Source organism: Oryzias melastigma, linkage group LG9, assembly GCF_002922805.2.
Source record: "Oryzias melastigma strain HK-1 linkage group LG9, ASM292280v2, whole genome shotgun sequence".
NCBI lineage: Eukaryota > Metazoa > Chordata > Actinopteri > Beloniformes > Adrianichthyidae > Oryzias > Oryzias melastigma.
Window position 1 is genome coordinate 29,967,704 of NC_050520.1, and position 16,381 is coordinate 29,984,084.

Here is a 16,381-nt window from a genome sequence, read left to right on the forward strand (position 1 = left end):
TGACTTATTTCTTCCTTTTTTGTCCTCTTCCTCATTTTGGAGGATAATCTCTTGGTTTTCTATATATTTTTACTGTTTTTTCTGCAGTGATGCAGACTGGTTTGTTCTGAGTTTTCATCTAAATGTGAGTTTGGCTGTGTGAGGTGTGGGACGGCATGCTCACTGAGTCAATGAGGTGAAACCCATTTCCTTTAAGAAGAAACTGGTGGTTTCTTTTTCTTTTTTTTCTTCTCCGTCTTCTTGTGACACCAGTGAGCAATAGTCACTTGAAGGCTCCTCACTACATGACGGCCTGGAGTCTTTCTTTAGAGCACACATGGACGTTGGGTCAACATGAAGGGATGCGTTGTGAAGAGCTGCAAAAAAGAAGAAGAAAAGTAACGCACAGGAAGTAGTGACTGGCGCTGTCAACAGCGCTTGTGTGTCTCTTCTGGGAAAAGTGCATGTGTGAGGTGAGGCGGCGACCTGCGCTCCAGGACCATGTCTCTCAAACTGCGCAACTGGGACTTTAGCACCTTCAAGGGTGACCCTCGAATAGGTGAGTCTGTGATGCGTTCACTGGCAGCATGGGTGGATGGAGAACTTCCTCATTGCTATTCTTATACACATGAATGGATCGTTTGAAACAACTTATGGTTGTGATTGTTTCTTTTCATTGTTCCATATTTGTGCTCTTTGTGTGTGTGTGTGTGTGTGTAGTGGTTATAGTTGAGCTCACTGGTGGTTGAGCGGTACACAATGGTGATAACCAGAATTTATTTTAGATGCCCTCAACACAAATCACTGCTGTCCAGAACTATTTTTATGTTTCCTCTTCTGTTAAAATTAAAATTTAACGTACTTTCTCTATAAATTGTGTTTCACATCTTCCAGTTGTGAACCAATGAGTGTGTGTCTTTCAAAGTGAAGCTGTAGGCGAGACCTCCTTTCTCAGGGCGGACAGGCCTTTGTTTCTACCACCTTGAATGGCAAGGCAGTTGCAACATTCATGAGATATTCACACACACGTTGGAGTAATATCCCACAAACAACCACACACACTCACAATCGTTTGCGTAGTGTCTCACACACATGCTTTTGCCATAATCAGTTTCTGCAATCAGCCTCACTGGTCGCTCAGCTCTGTGAAAGGAAGTAGTTGACTTCATAGGTTCCAGTGCACACATGTGCAACCTGATATCACCAGCTTTTATTACAACGTTTGTGCACTTGTGAAAGCATAAAAGCTGCTGTCTCTTCACGACTGATGCTTCGTGGACCATGACAGGTTGCTGAGCTGCTGTCTTGAAAGTGCAGCAAAAGAGGCCGGTTTCTGCAGGAAACTGATGCAAGAGCGCCGCTTCTGCAAGCCTTTGACGCTGTGGCTGCCTCTGTATGCAACTGTCTGTGTACTCATGCCAAGCACAAGATACTCTCAGTTCTCACGTTTTATTTGTCAGGGTATGGAAACAAATGTATCAGCTCAGTTTGGCCCCATGTGGTCAATAAGTTAGACACTATCACAACATGTCACAACCACAATTTCCATGCATTTGATGTCTAAATTTATTGTGCAAATTGTAAAGACAGTTTATTAAAAACCTTATTATCTATAGAAGATCTAAGAGAATCTGAGAGTTTTAACCCCAGAGAGACATCTGAGGGTCTATAGCAAGAAACACAATCTAACAGCAGATATTATTCATGACTATCTTTAATCTCAATTTATTTTTGCAAGAAAATAAAGTCTGGAGGTTTCAGTTAGTGTGATAAATGTTGAAGTTGATAACTTAACCCTATATAACCAATTGTATCATATTTGTTACATACATTTCTGAGACTCCTACCTCACTATCACAATTCAAACTTTCTTTAAAGACTATGTTTATTTATCCATGTTTTCTGCCATGTAGTTCATCATCATTCCTTTAGGGGCAGTAGAGAGGCTTACTGACTCATGCCAAAATGGCTGCTTCCATGAAATCTAAAAAAAAAACAAAACACTTTGTAAAAGTTTTGCTCATTTTCAAAAGTTCATGGTGAGAATGTGAACTTGTACTTTATTAGAAAAAAACCTTGTGTTCTTTTTTTTGGGTTCTAAGTTGTATTTTGTGTGCATTTTTTTTCCTTGTGCTTTTGTGCTAATGTTTATAGGAACTACAATAGCAAAAACTACAAACAGGCAAGTCACTAACCTCTTCTGCTTCTGAAAACTATCAGATGACCTGCAGATAAAAGTTGAAAAGCCACAATGCGTCCATGTCTTACACAAGATCTGTGTCCGTTTAGCTTACGTGTCACCAGTCTGTTTTGTTCTTCCTACTTACTTTACTGTAAATCAATAAAAATTACAGAGCAAAATGTTGGGCAAATATTAAATATTGACTGCTATGAACTATTTGTTTTTGTGGTTATGCAGAAAACGAGTTACACCCAGACGCATGTGAAGTGTCAACTTTTTAGCATGCAGCCTGTTTTTAAAAGAATATTCTTTTTCATGATTTTCAAGGTTTTTTTTGCTTTGTTTTTCAATATATTTTATGTAATTTTTTTCAGTTTTTGAGATTATTTTTCGTTTGTTTTATATATATATATATATATGCATATTTATATATATATATATATCAAGATAACTTTCTAATGATTTTCAAGATATTTTTTGTTTTCTTAAGATACTTTTGTCTAATTTTTCAAGACCCTTTTTATGTTCATTTGTTCATTCTTGCTTTTGAATCTACAGGACCTTACTTTCAAGTCTTTAAAATAAAGCTCTCTTCACAATGCTTTTGGATTTGTGACAGTGAATATTTTAAAACTTGTTTTATGACTTGGGAATTGACTTGACCAAACACTTGAGACTTGACATAAATTTTGATTTCCGACCTGATTATGATTTGCTTCTGTGCTTAATACTCAGAAGCTGGTCAGTTTAAAGAGCAGCATGGATTAATGGAAAGCACAAATCCTCTTAAAAAATAAATTTTGATGAGACGAGTGAGAAACATTGGTGAAAGCAATCACTGAACAGTTACGTTTGCTTAAATTGGTGTCAAGTAAATCCTCTGAGCTTCTAGAACAATGTTAACCAAAGGCCTTTCTAAATTCTGCAGTCTTTTGAAATAAAATATGAGACTAACTAAGTTGCTCTGTGACGGACTAATGCACTACCCTATGGATAGGCTCCAGCACCCATGTGGCCCTGAAAGCGATTGAGCTAGTTTGTAAGATGTATGACTGAACTTCGTACGGGCTGAAGAAGTGGCTTGGTGATTGGAGATCATCTAGAGCTGCATGCTGGTTCCAAAGGAGCCCATGACACAATGATTTCAGGATGACTCAAAAACTCAAAACCACTAAGGGATAAACAAATAAATGAAGACGAAAAAAGTGACTCTTGGTAGAATTTGAGTCAGTGACGCAGACAGTAGCCAGTATCTTCAATACAAAATTCTAAAAAGTCTTCAAACATCTATTGACTGAAGTCAGGTTTTGATTTAGGATCCATTTTCCAGAGAGAACATTTTGTAAGAGGAGCCAGCATTGATGCTAAAAAGCAGTTGTTCAGTTGTGGAGTATTTTCTGCTTTGGTCCATTTTCTAAGTTTTGAACAAACTTTCTTTCACATGTGACTGCTCTGTTTGTGTCAGCTGCCCTTTCAGGAAAAGATCACAAAACACGAGAGCATTCATTTCAAACCACGAATCTCTTAGCATATATGTTTCTGATATTTTCAGCCTGCTTTATGACTCAGGAAGTAATGTGTCAATTGGAACATGCACTTTGTCAGTGAAGGTTAAGATGTCAGTGTGTATTTGTCTCTGGTTTCCCCGTTCTAAGTGTGAAATTAAGAGAAAGGATGTTTGTGGTTCTGTAGATGAATGCTGATCTATTTACCCAGTCCGGGATGCAGGCTTGTTTTTTTCCCATGATGACACTGTGCTGTCAGGCAAGGAAGTGAAAGTAAATTGTAGGGATGAATTTAGATGATTTTAACATTTTACAAATGAGTATTTTAGTAATTGACTCATTTTCTGCTCTGCATTTTATTGATCTGATGAGATCAAAGTCCGGGTTTAAGGTCAATGACAAGAAGACTTTAAAAAAACTTTCTAGGACACAATGATCTCAGGTAACTCAAACCACTTCTACATGATATCATTTTTTCCAATGTCAAAAATATTTTTTTAGTTGCAAGAAACAAAAAGACTTAAGCATATTTTCAATTGGTTCTTCACAGAGTGCTGTATAACAAGAATGTTGAGTGAAAGAAGAAGTGTGGTTGGAAAAGGATCTCTAGCAACAGGAATAACCACGACCATGAGAGGATTTGTCAAGAGAAATTTGGTCTCATGGACTGGAATGAGGCTGAAGTCACAGTGCTTACAGCCATTCTCCACAAATGATTACTAGTAAGAGTAAGCATCAGAAAGCAACAATATAGCCCTAATTTAAGCTAACGTTTGCAACGGCGGTATTCTTCTTAGCCGCCCGCAATCTTATTTCAAACAACATTAAATTCCTATTATCCTCAATGTACAAAAAGTAAAGCAATAAAAAGGCAAGTTGCTGGATGACCTCCATTATAGTCTTCGCACTACATTAACATGCTAGTGATCTACTCCATACAAACAAAACACTTAGTGGAAGAGAGGCTTAACTGAGTGGAAACGCTTGCCAGAATTAACTGGACTGTACAGTACTACTCCTATCCAGACCGGACTGCTCATTGGAAACTAAGCTTACATGTGCCTGGACCTCATTTGCTTTATTGAATGCTTTATGAAAAAGAGCGGATCAGTCTGTCACACTAGATGTAAAGTAGGTGGAATAGAAGTTCAGATGGGTTTGATGGCTAAATTCAGACCATTTCTGGTGTCTCTTAAAGAGGCCATACCATGATTTTCTTAAGCCTTTTAGAGTGAAATATATCCATAAATATGATCATATCTTACCTTTGAAACACTAAAAAACAAATCATTTATGAAATATTAGTTATTTTTTGTGAGTTTGTTCCTACCCAGAAGTAAAACAACTTAATTCCTGAAGCTCCGCCTGCCGCTATGTGTGGCTGCCGCCCATTTCATGACGTCATTCCATAGCAAGTGGGTCTGCATTTCTCCCACAAAAATAATCCAAAATTGAGATGCACATACAATATATGTGCCTTTGGTTTGCCTGGCCATCGCTACACTGGTTCACAACACAAATACACTTGGCGTCCGCACAACTGTGCCCGGGCCCGGTTGGCATCTAAAGTAACAAACACCTGTTTGAGTTGGAATTTATTGTAGACAGAACACAACTGGAAGACATACAATATTCTTCATCTAAAATTAAAGTTTTTTGCTGATCACCACTGGCCCTGTGGAGAAATTGAGTGTTGGTGTTAGACTGGGGACGGTGCTGGCAGAGCAGACTCTTCGCACTAACGTCAGCACGTTTCCACCCGCTCGTTTTCATGGGTATGGGAGGGACTGCTACAGACAGCGCAGGTTTTTAGAGGATTACTCTTAGGTTCATGAACTGATCAAAATATCGCTTTGGGGTTATTTATAGTGAGGAATGAACAGTAAAATAGTAGAATTTTCATGATATGGCCCCTTTAAGCCTAGTAGAGAGACCTTGGGAATAGACAGTTACACTCCAATCATCTTTTGAACTATTTTAAAATTGTTCCCAGTGGTCTTTTAATCAGGATTGTCCTGTTTGTCGTGCAAACCAACTCCGTCCGCCCCTCCAATCCTGGTTGCTGAGAGGTCTCTGTTAACACGGTCTCCCACTGGCTTACAGTCCCTTACACCCCCAACACAACATTGATGGTGAGCAATATTGGAGCTATCTATCTGTGCAGTTAGGAACCAGAGGCCAGCTTAGACAAGGAAAACTAAGACAAACATGGATGTATTTGTCTATAAGTAAATGCATCTATAGCGGAGAGTGTTTTCTACGTAACAAATAAGCTGTTTTTTTTTTTTTTGTCTGCTTCAGATTCACAACAATTTTGAATCAAGAAATACTCAAAAAAAAGGGAATTTGAAGGTTCAATTTCTTTAAATATGTCCTCTGTCATCAGAAAAATGCCACAAAAACACCCAAAACACTACTTTAATCAGACTGAGTGCTTAGGAAGCCTGACAATAGCAATGAAAACATCCTTTTTTATTCAACAGACAATATTTTTTCACACATAATATTACAATAAATAAAGTCTTAAATGTTTAAATCTGCATGAAATAGTTTTATATAAAATACAAGTTAAATTTCTGAATTGACTGACAGAAAAGTAGAGCTTTTAGACGATCCATCTATCCATCAGTTTTTTCCATCTGGGATCAGGTGTGGGTGAAGCAGTCTAAAAAGCAAAGATACCCAGAATTCCCTTTGAGCCACTTCCTTTAGCCTCTTGGGGGGAATGTGGAGGCATTCCTAGTCCAGCTGGGAAAAGTGATCCTCCTCTGTGTGCTGGGTCTGCTCCCCAGGGAGGCAGACAGACATGTCTCCAGAGCCACCTCAACTGATACTCTGTAGAGATATGCTTGTGTTATAATCTAAACAGAACATAAATATGTCCAAAATCTTCATTTTTGTCTAAAATAGCTCCTGACTCTTGTCTCTTCTACTCTCACCTGCTGGCCAACTTTGACTAAAATGTTTTCTTTTATTTTTTTATCAGCTCCTTAGAAATGTTACGATTTTTCTTAACACTGTATATTTTTGCTCTGCATAATCTTTATTAAAAAACTTTAAGAAACAGTTAAGCAACTTTTTAAATTAAATTAAGCATGTTCTATTGTACTTTTCTTATTCGTAGCTTTGTTTACTATATTTTCCTTCAAAGACAGTTTTTATATAAGCTCCGCCCACTCTGGGCAGGAACTTAAGAGCAGAAGTGATCTCTACAAAAACTCATTTTTAATGTTTCAAACAACAAATGTATTTAAGTAATGATACTAAACTAAAAAAAATAATGAATTATTACTCAAAGTTTTGATTACAGCTAAAGTCAGGGTTTACAGTGTAAAAACAATAGCTATGGTGCAATGATATGTTTTTATTCGTAAAAATTGTACAAAGAAGATGTCATTTAAATAAATGTACTGTTTTAATAGTAAACTATGTTTAGACAAATGTCTAAATAAACTGTACAAGATGCATAATATGTATTTTCTACTCTGTTCATGTCTTTAAAAACAATAATAACCAATAATCACTGTTGATAATCTTTGAATTGACGCAGAATTATGAGTAAATTAATTTTAGGTTATTGTGGCAGCCATGGATATTTAATGTTTCCTTTAATACATTTCACACATTAACTTATCATTTATTGTTTTGTTTTTTTAATGCATGTTCAAAAGCACATTATTTCAGTTTTCCATTCCAGGTTTGCTCATCAACAGGTCAGAGAACCAATGCGTTTTAGCTCAGAGCACATCAATGTGTTGTCATCAGGTAATCCTAAAAGCACTCTGACTCGTGGTCTAACATTTTAGTTGTTAAGGGAAATTTCACTTAAAAAAAGTTATTTTTCAGAATGGACGCCGAGGTAAAACAGTAAAAATTTTACTCAAATTGTTCCACCAGGGAATGTGATTCATTAAGACTGGTTTTACAAAAATGCATATCTCAAAACTTCTTCCAGTCTTCAGTAGTTCAGTGGCAGCAAATCTTTACATCTTATTTTTTACAGTGTCTTCCTTGGTCCAGATAGTCTCATCAATCCTGAAAAATGACGTCTTAATGAAACTGAAAAAGAAGGGCTAACCTTGATCTGACTTTGATTTTCTCTGTAAGAAAGACCTACACATTTGTGTTATTATGGTTTGTCCTTCTTTGGTTGTTAGTTGCCTTTTTCTTGCTATTTATGGAATAACACACAGCTTTCAGTTGTACTACAGTCAGTGTTTGAGTAAAGCTCATGAGTGTGTGTTCCTGCACTGCATTTATATAGACTGGTGTTCCAATGCTTTTGATTACTTCTGACCTTGTGAGTGACTTGGAGCCTCTCCAGGGGGTCAACAGGTGAAAAAACAGAGTGCATTCTGGACTTTTTGTACAGGTCACCATTTAAGGAAAGGGCCTGAAATACACAAATAAGCACACAACACTTAGAATCATCTTTCATTATAAGTGTTTTGGAACCATTAGAGAAAAACGTACCTACAGAGAAAACAAACTACTTTAACCTCTTAAGACCTGGAGTCCACATGCATGGACATCCCATTTGAGTTAAACTACCACAGTAGTCATTTCTGTTTAACTGGGGCTGTGTGTCTTTTGTGTGTTGAACTCTGCTGAGGTCTGAAGAGATTGAAGTTTTTATTCTGCATTCATGTGCTTTTGGAAAATATTTCATGTGTGTTTTATGATTCCGATGGGCAATTTTCCGATCATTCCAACACCACACGAATGCAACTTTTTTCTATGTTTGCCTTTTTATCTGAGGGATATCAACCCATTTGTGGAATTGACAATAAAATGACAAAAAAAAAACACATTTTAAAATAAAGATTATATTTATTAATTCATTTTCAATCAAAATTAAAACCCATTTTTGTCCAGATTACTTATTATTTCTTTCTCTCATGAGGTGGATTATCAAAACACTCCATGTATCTGCTCCTGGTAAAGCCCTTATGGCAAATTTTAGAACCCTTTTTGGTCCAAGAGTCGCCGATAACCACATGAGCTGATCAGTGAAAGCTGACCTTGTTTCATGGTAGCGACCCCTGGCGGGATGCACTTCAAGGTGAACAACAGCTGCTATCATACGTGTGGTATTTGTATTATGAAGTATTTCTAAGGATTATGTAAGTTGCACACAGTTTTGACGTAATTGTGGTGCTGTCGTACGTTTAGGTGAGCAGACCGGCTCCTTACAGACTGCATGCACGGTCTAGGTAGTGCAGTTAATGCGTAGTGCGGGTATGACGCCTGTGGGATGTTCACACTCACTACACTCTGTCTAATTCCCCATGTGAAACAGTCAGGCTGCATGTATGGAACACACACTCATCACACACTGGTGGGTTAAAAAATCCCTATGACACGCATGTGACTCACCTAGTTCACCCATACGTACCCTTACATGTTTAACCTATAAGAATCCATGGTGACGTCAGTGTAACAGAAAAACATCAGAACTGTGTTGTGGAGTTCACTTGCTTTGTTGTATATTTTACAGCATTTTATTTTTGGGGTCTGGGTTGTTATGGGTTAAGTGTTCACTATGGTTGCAGCATGTCCAAAGAAAAAAAAAAACATGTTTGTGCCAAGCATGACTCAGCTCCTTTGCTGTATTTTACTTTGTGACAAAGGATGTTCCTCTTGACGAATCGGCAGCTGACCTTTCAGTGGTGCATGGACAGTTTCCAGTTCGTCAGCAGAGGGTGTGGTGTGAGTGCACGTGTGAGGTCAGAGCACTTCAGAAATAAGGGGCACCACTGAAACAAGACTAAAGGACTCCTCCCGGGCTTGAAGGTGGAGACCTTCAAAGTATCGCGGTCCCCACCGGCCGCCAATGATGTGACAACTTCCTGTTTACTCCAGTGCAGTTCTTGTTCTTCTCTTCTTCGCTGTCATAGGAAGACAGAGCGAATCCTTTAATCTCTGAACTTTGTGTGTGTCTTAGACCTTTTTTTCCTCCATTCCATCTTCTCTGAGCCACGTACACCTCAACTTTCATCCCTCCTTTAAACCCTCACAGCAGAACCTCTTACTGTAAATGAAATAGAAAAAAGAAAACAGAATAGAAACTGCTCATCAGCCAGTTACAACTAGCAGCCAATTTGATTCAGACTCTTAACCGGAAGTTATTCAGCTAAGAGCAGCAGTTTCCTTTCAGGGTGAAGATATGGGGAACAAAAATAGTCCAAACCCCTGATAGGCTGATACATATTCATACTAAAAAGAGGAAGCGCTGTACAGCTGCGCAGAGCAGCATGTGTTCTTCACCTTGGGCTGTGACGCTGCTCGTTGGGTTTGTGTGTGGGGGGGATGTAAGAGAAAGTTTCTGACACCTCCACCGACTTCTTTCTTGTGGCGTTTCGTAGCACGATCCAGGAGTGTGAATCCTGAGCCCGGTCTGTGCCCGGCCTCGCCGCGCTCCTCCAGATCCATGGAGAGGCCGCTGAAGGCCGGCTGGCTGAAGAAACAACAGAGGTCTCTGGTGAAAAACTGGCAGCAGCGCTACTTTGTGCTGAGAGGAAGCACTCTGACCTACCACAAAGATGACAAGGAGACCACCGTGCAGGTAAGGGAGAGCACTTTCTGATGTCCACTTCAAATTAATCAAAATATGGATTTAAAGTTGCTGAAACCTGAAGACAAAACATAAAAATGAATTCAGAGTCTCTGATATTTTGTTTATAGCATCTTTTAACAGACAGGGGTCAACACCAGCTTTACGATAAACACACATTTATAAGTTAAATGAAAAGTTCAGTCTTTTGTTTTGTGTCTTTTTTGTACAAAATTTTGCTTCAGACTCATCACTTCCTACTAACAGTTGGGCCTTAGATTCAGAGGTGTCGCATCATTTTTGTTTTTATTTGTCATCTAGATTTATATTTCTAGGGTAAAAGTCAAATGTGTCATAAAAATCCTTCAACGGTTTCAGATGCAAATGTCTCTCTTTGGAAACATTACTTTAATTGTCAGAAAAAAAATATATTATTCATTGATCTTTCAAGTTTATCTTCAAATTTAACGTTTTTTAAACGCTTTTGAGAGTTCTATCAAAGTATTGTACTGGAGGACAACATTGTTCAGTCTTTTTAGTCTTAAATTCTCTAAGTTTGCTATTCATTGATTCTGTAATCCATAGCTGTACAGTCATCTATAAAAATTGCCTTAGGGGTGCCCAAACTTTTTCGCTCAGAGGGCCACAATCTAAATGGGACTTGTTGTTGTCGCTCCATCTTGGCTAGCTGTAAAAGGTAGCTAAAAGCACGAGAATTGACCATAAAGGCTTTAGGGAATTTCTAACACAAGAAAAAAAGCCCGGAACTGACTAACTTAGGGGTTGTTTTACCCATAGCTACAGGCAAAGAAAGTGCAAATAGCGCCACTTGGAGGCTGAAAGCATATTACAGCCGTAAAGTTTTTGAACCCCATAGAGAATCAATGGGAAACAGGTTTAGAGGTTTTATCTAAAAACGCTGCAGCTTCCGCAGCCACAACTTGGCGGGCCAAAATCAAACCTTCGGCAGACCAAATTTCTCGCGCGGGCCCCACTTTGGGCCCCGATGGACTAAATTCTTACTTACACTCCGTGCAATTTTTCACCCAGATTCCCCTTAAATGAGGGAGGAGACAAAGTTGTGAATATCTCTAACCTTTTCATTAGGATGTCATCATTTGAAAAAAATAGCAACTGTCTCAAAAAAAGTAGCTTCTTCGGTACTAATTTATGCACATATCATTATACTACTTATACCGTGCTTTACAGTTAGGATGAGTTTTTATGTTCCTTCCTGTGTTGCAAGTCTGTTCACAGCTTTATAGACATGTACAGTTTTGCGCTTCATCCAGGATTATTGACAAAATACTAAAAGTCAATCCTAAAACTCAGAAAAAAAGGAAAACAAAAAAAAAAGTCACAGTGAAGGAATAACTCTTTTATAAGTAAAAAATAATAATCTTACGCTTCCTTAGATGGTTACAGAGCTATTTAAGGTAAATTTCAAAGCTTAGTCTTAATGTATGTACATATCATTACTACATCTCTGCCATGCTTTAGAACTATAATGAGTTTTTATGTTCCTGCCAGTGTTTAAAGTCTTGATGTTTTCATACCTTTGCAGATCTTTTGGACAGTTTTGCTAAAGATAAATCCTAAAGCTGAGAAAAGAAGTAAAGACTAAAATGTATAATTAATTTTAAAGAACACTGTAATCATCAAAGGGAGCTTGCCACACACTGACCACGTCTTTAAGATTGTTAATCAATCATCAATGTCAAGTTAAGATTTATGTCTTGTTTTCCGTTAATTATTTCATTAAAGTAGAATTTAAATGAACCACATCTTAGACTAAGTTCCTGACATTCTGATTTTAGATCTCTGCTCGTCTGCGGTGATGCTGATGTTCAGATTCTATTACTGTTTATGAAGGTTTCCTGATTGCTTTGTTTTTTTTGTGTCTGTTTCTCATTTGCTTTGACATCATGAAGCTCTGCATTATAAAGAGACATCACCTTTTGTGACAACCTGTAAAGGCAAACTCTGACTTTTACAAGCAAATGTTAACTGAAGTCAGATTCATGATTATTCATTATGCATTAACTAGATTCTAGTTACCTAATTTACATCTTTCTAAAACTATTTATATTCACCCAAAGCATTTTTTGGTGTGCATTTTCTTACTATTAGTTCATCAAATCCCTTTAATTTGTAGCAAATGTCTCACTTTTTAAATTACAACAAAGTTAATTAATTCCTTGGTTCCACTCCCTCTGTACTCTTGGTTGAAACTCAGTACTTCTTTTTTCTTTTTAAAGTCACTTCCTAAAAAAAAATATGCATAAAAAAACATTGCAATAATTTTTAATAACAAATGAATTGAAGAAGTTGGCTGTGGGAAGAGGGAGTTATGGGACATGTAGATGTGCTGTAACCAACTGAGCTCTGGCAACATTTCTAATGTCATCTTTATTGTCACTGCCCACTTGGGTCCAAACCAATAATATACCGTTAGCATCCAAACAGAAGAGGATTTTTGGAGAACACATGTATTTTTAGATAAAAAAAATACATGTTTTTTATTATGCATAAATACAAATATTAATTTTGAAGAGGAAGGTAAATATGATGAATTAATATTAACAAATGGATGAAGGAGATTCATCAAAATGATTAAATATATTAACTCTATAGAGAAGGTAAATATAATGAACAATAGGTACATGCTCTACTATACGTATTGCAAGTAAAAAAAATAATACACATAACAGTACAAAAGAAGGGGTTATGTACAGTGAAGACATGACTTAGATGTATACATTGAGGATAATACACACCATGATGGTTTGCATGTTTACACATCACTTCCTGTAAATGTCTTTGATCCCAGGAAGAGAAACTCTCAAGATACTCACTGAAAAATCAACTATTTTAATGTTAACAGGTTTCCTCTCAAGTCCAAAAACATGCTTCATACATTAATTGGTGACTATAAATTGTTCCTTATGCATGCGGTTGTTTGTCTCTGTGAGGTCCTAAATTGGCTGGCAACCTGTCCAGAGTATACCAAGCCTTTGCCCATATGTAATCTCCAGCAACCTCATGATCCTAAACAGGACTGTGTGGGTTTAGAAAATGGATGAAGGGTGTATTTGAAGCTATTGTATAAACTAAGGCAGAAAATGCTTACTTGCTTTTGAGGAGAAATTCAAAAATCTCTATAATATATATTAAAAAATCATACCACAGACTTTCAGACCCACTAAATATTTCTCCAATCTGAAAATTATTATCCAAATGGATGTCTGGGGAAGACTCCTGGACATACTGTAATTAACAAACAGGCAAAAATATTATTTCTTGTACATATAGTTAAAAAAAATACAAGATAGAATTATATTTTTGTAAGTTTTAACTTTTTATAGCTACAGTAAAAGCTTCTGCATGTTATCTACAGGATATACTGTAAAGTGATTCAGAGATTCTTTTGAGGAAATGAATATTAACAGCTGTTTGCTTAAAGATTGCAGGTAATGATCGTTGATGCTCTCTCTTGAGTGCCGCCTGGTTACATTTTTAACACTCTCAATTGTGTTTTCATTCTGCAGGGAGTCATCCAGCTGCGATTCAGTAAAGTCAATGAACTTCCTCCGAGCTCTGATGACCCAGGAAAACATCTTTTTGAGATCATTCCACGTAAGTATTTGACCAACTCTGAACTTGATTGGATGAAACACTATTATTTTAGCCTTACATCAGATATAGATGTTACAATTAAGGTTTTGTTTGAGACTCTTTGTGAAAACCATCCTTTGTATTTGAAGCTATTTTTTTATTTTATGAACTATTTTAAACTGTTTTAACTCTTCAAGTGTTGATAAAAGCAGAAAAGGGAGAAAAAGAAGATTCAGGAAAAGTTGAGAAAACTAAGTTTGTGGTACAAAGTACTGAAACATCAAAATAGCTTGAAAATTGCTTGAATCTTCTGAGTCTGACTAAGGGCTACCAGTTTGAAAGTTTTGCTTAGTTATAGTTATACATTATTAACAATGAATAATGATACTCCTCTAAGTAAAGACTCTGATTTCTCACCATAATTATCAACAATGACAACAAGATGGCAAACATATATTAATATTCAGCACTTTAATAATCTCAATAATTGTTACATTTTCATATGATTACTTACATTTCATAGGAAAATGTCCCATTTTCACTCTGTTGTATCATGTTTATCGATTATGCAATGTTAAAGAAAAATCAACTTGCACATTTTTAAACAAATCTTCTCACATTTTGAACTAATGACCAAATCTGCAGCTTTTTTAGCAAAATTAATTATCCTTGAACTGGAGTAAGTCAGAGATCACCTAAACTTATCTAAAGTTCATGTGTAATTAACATATTTTAAGACGTTTTAATTTCTAAATCTATGTAAATGCAAGTGTAATAAAAAAATAAGAGCAACAGAATACATTTTATTTTAGATGCAGCTCACAAGTGAGTTGTGTTATTTTCAGAAGAGACCTGAGGGCATCTTGTGGGGTCCTTGAGGGCTACCTGGTGCCCACAGGCACCACGCTGGTGACCCCTGCTCTAAACCAACAACATGGTTGTTCTCACCACAGACTTCTTCACATTTCCTTACATTATTGCTGACACTCTTTAGTCACACATCACACATGAAACCGGCCTCCGCCCATTCCAACCTGACTTCACACGCCTCGTCACCTCTTTTCCACACTTTAAGGCCTTCACCCTCTTCACCTCTGTAACCTCACCGCTCCACTTTACTTCTTCTCGTTGACACACACACACATCACTCTATCTGCAGCTGACCTACAACAAACCTCCACCTCTCTGGATGTTCCTCCACCTGCTCCCTGTTTTTACTACAGATCACAGTGTCATCTGCAAACATCATGATCCACAGAGATTGAACTCTTGTATCACCCCTACAGCCCTCCTCCCCACTGTCTTACAGCCCTCATATGTGTCCTGCACTGCTCTAACACACTTCTCTGCCTCTCTTCCTCACACAAACCACAGCGTCTCTCCTTGCATCCTGTCAGACATTTTCTAGATCTACAAAAATGCAATGCAGCTCCTTCTGACCTTCTCTGTTCTTCTCCAGAAACACCCTCAACACTAATATGGTTCTCTTCTTTACTATGAAACCATACAAATCTTCACGTCTGACCTCACACTTCCACTACTCTTTCCCATAACTTCCTTCCATGAATCATCGACATTATTCCTCTGTCGTTTCCACAGCTCTGCACTGAAACCTAAATAGTTCCGTACCCCATCAAAGATGTTGTTAGGATCAACTCCCTTTCAACTCTTCATGCTCTCAGTGTCTTCCACACTTCATTCTTGCTGATCGTTGCTACTTCCTGCTCCACAACAGTCATTTCCTCTAATATGTATTCTCAGACATTTTTCTTATTCATCAGTTCTTCAAAGTTCTTTTTTCATCACACTTGTGAACCCTGTCAACACATTTTCATCTCGCTCCTTGATCCCTCTAACAAGTCGCACCATCTCTATTTATCTGCCTCTCATTTTCCAACGCATTCTCACTCCTAACTCGTCATATATGGACGCATGGTTAGGGCCAACATGAACCGGTAATGGTCCAAGGGATGTTTGGTACCGGGCCACAGGGTAAAAAATCAGGGGTCCCCAACCCTCGGGATGTGGATTCCACATCTGTTTTCTCATTCGGTACCGCATTCCGAGGGTTGTGAACATGTGATTTAATGGGAACAGAAAACATGTCAAAAAACAACGAGTCAAAAAGTGAGACAAAGGGGACCAGAACCATATGTTCACATATGATGAGCTGGGAGAGAGAATGTGTAGTGTTTTCCCACATTTTCTTAGCTAACCTTTTTACTCAGCACACTCTCGAACTTTATTTGCTTTAATCATTCCAGATGATACACCAAGTACCTTCCTCCAGTCTCCATGATCACTGCAGCAGTGCAGTCGTCTGGAAGAAACCCCAGATACCCCAAAGCCTGTTTAAACAACACTCGTCCTGCTTCAAGTCTCAGCTTTTTCAACTGCTTTTCTTCATCTTCACCACTACCTCAAATCACCATCTAATCTTTCAGATTGAATCATCTTTTTTTTAGTGCACTATCCATAGGGAGACACTAGAATTACAGGGAAAATTAAATATTAACAAGGATTCTCAATATAATTTATTATTATTAT

At 37.6% G+C, this 16,381-nt stretch overlaps 1 protein-coding gene across 1 annotated transcript in view; it reads left to right on the forward strand.

Annotated features, from left to right (window-relative positions):
* The first annotated feature begins 102 nt into the window (after positions 1-102).
* Positions 103-16,381, forward strand: part of arhgap25 (Rho GTPase activating protein 25) — a 25,658-nt gene continuing 9,379 nt past the window's right edge. The window contains exons 1-3 of the mRNA XM_024274697.2: positions 103-538; positions 10,032-10,231; positions 13,768-13,855. Coding sequence (XP_024130465.1) covers positions 481-538; positions 10,032-10,231; positions 13,768-13,855 — 346 coding nt within the window. The 5' untranslated portion in view covers positions 103-480. The remainder of the gene's footprint in view (positions 539-10,031; positions 10,232-13,767; positions 13,856-16,381) is intronic.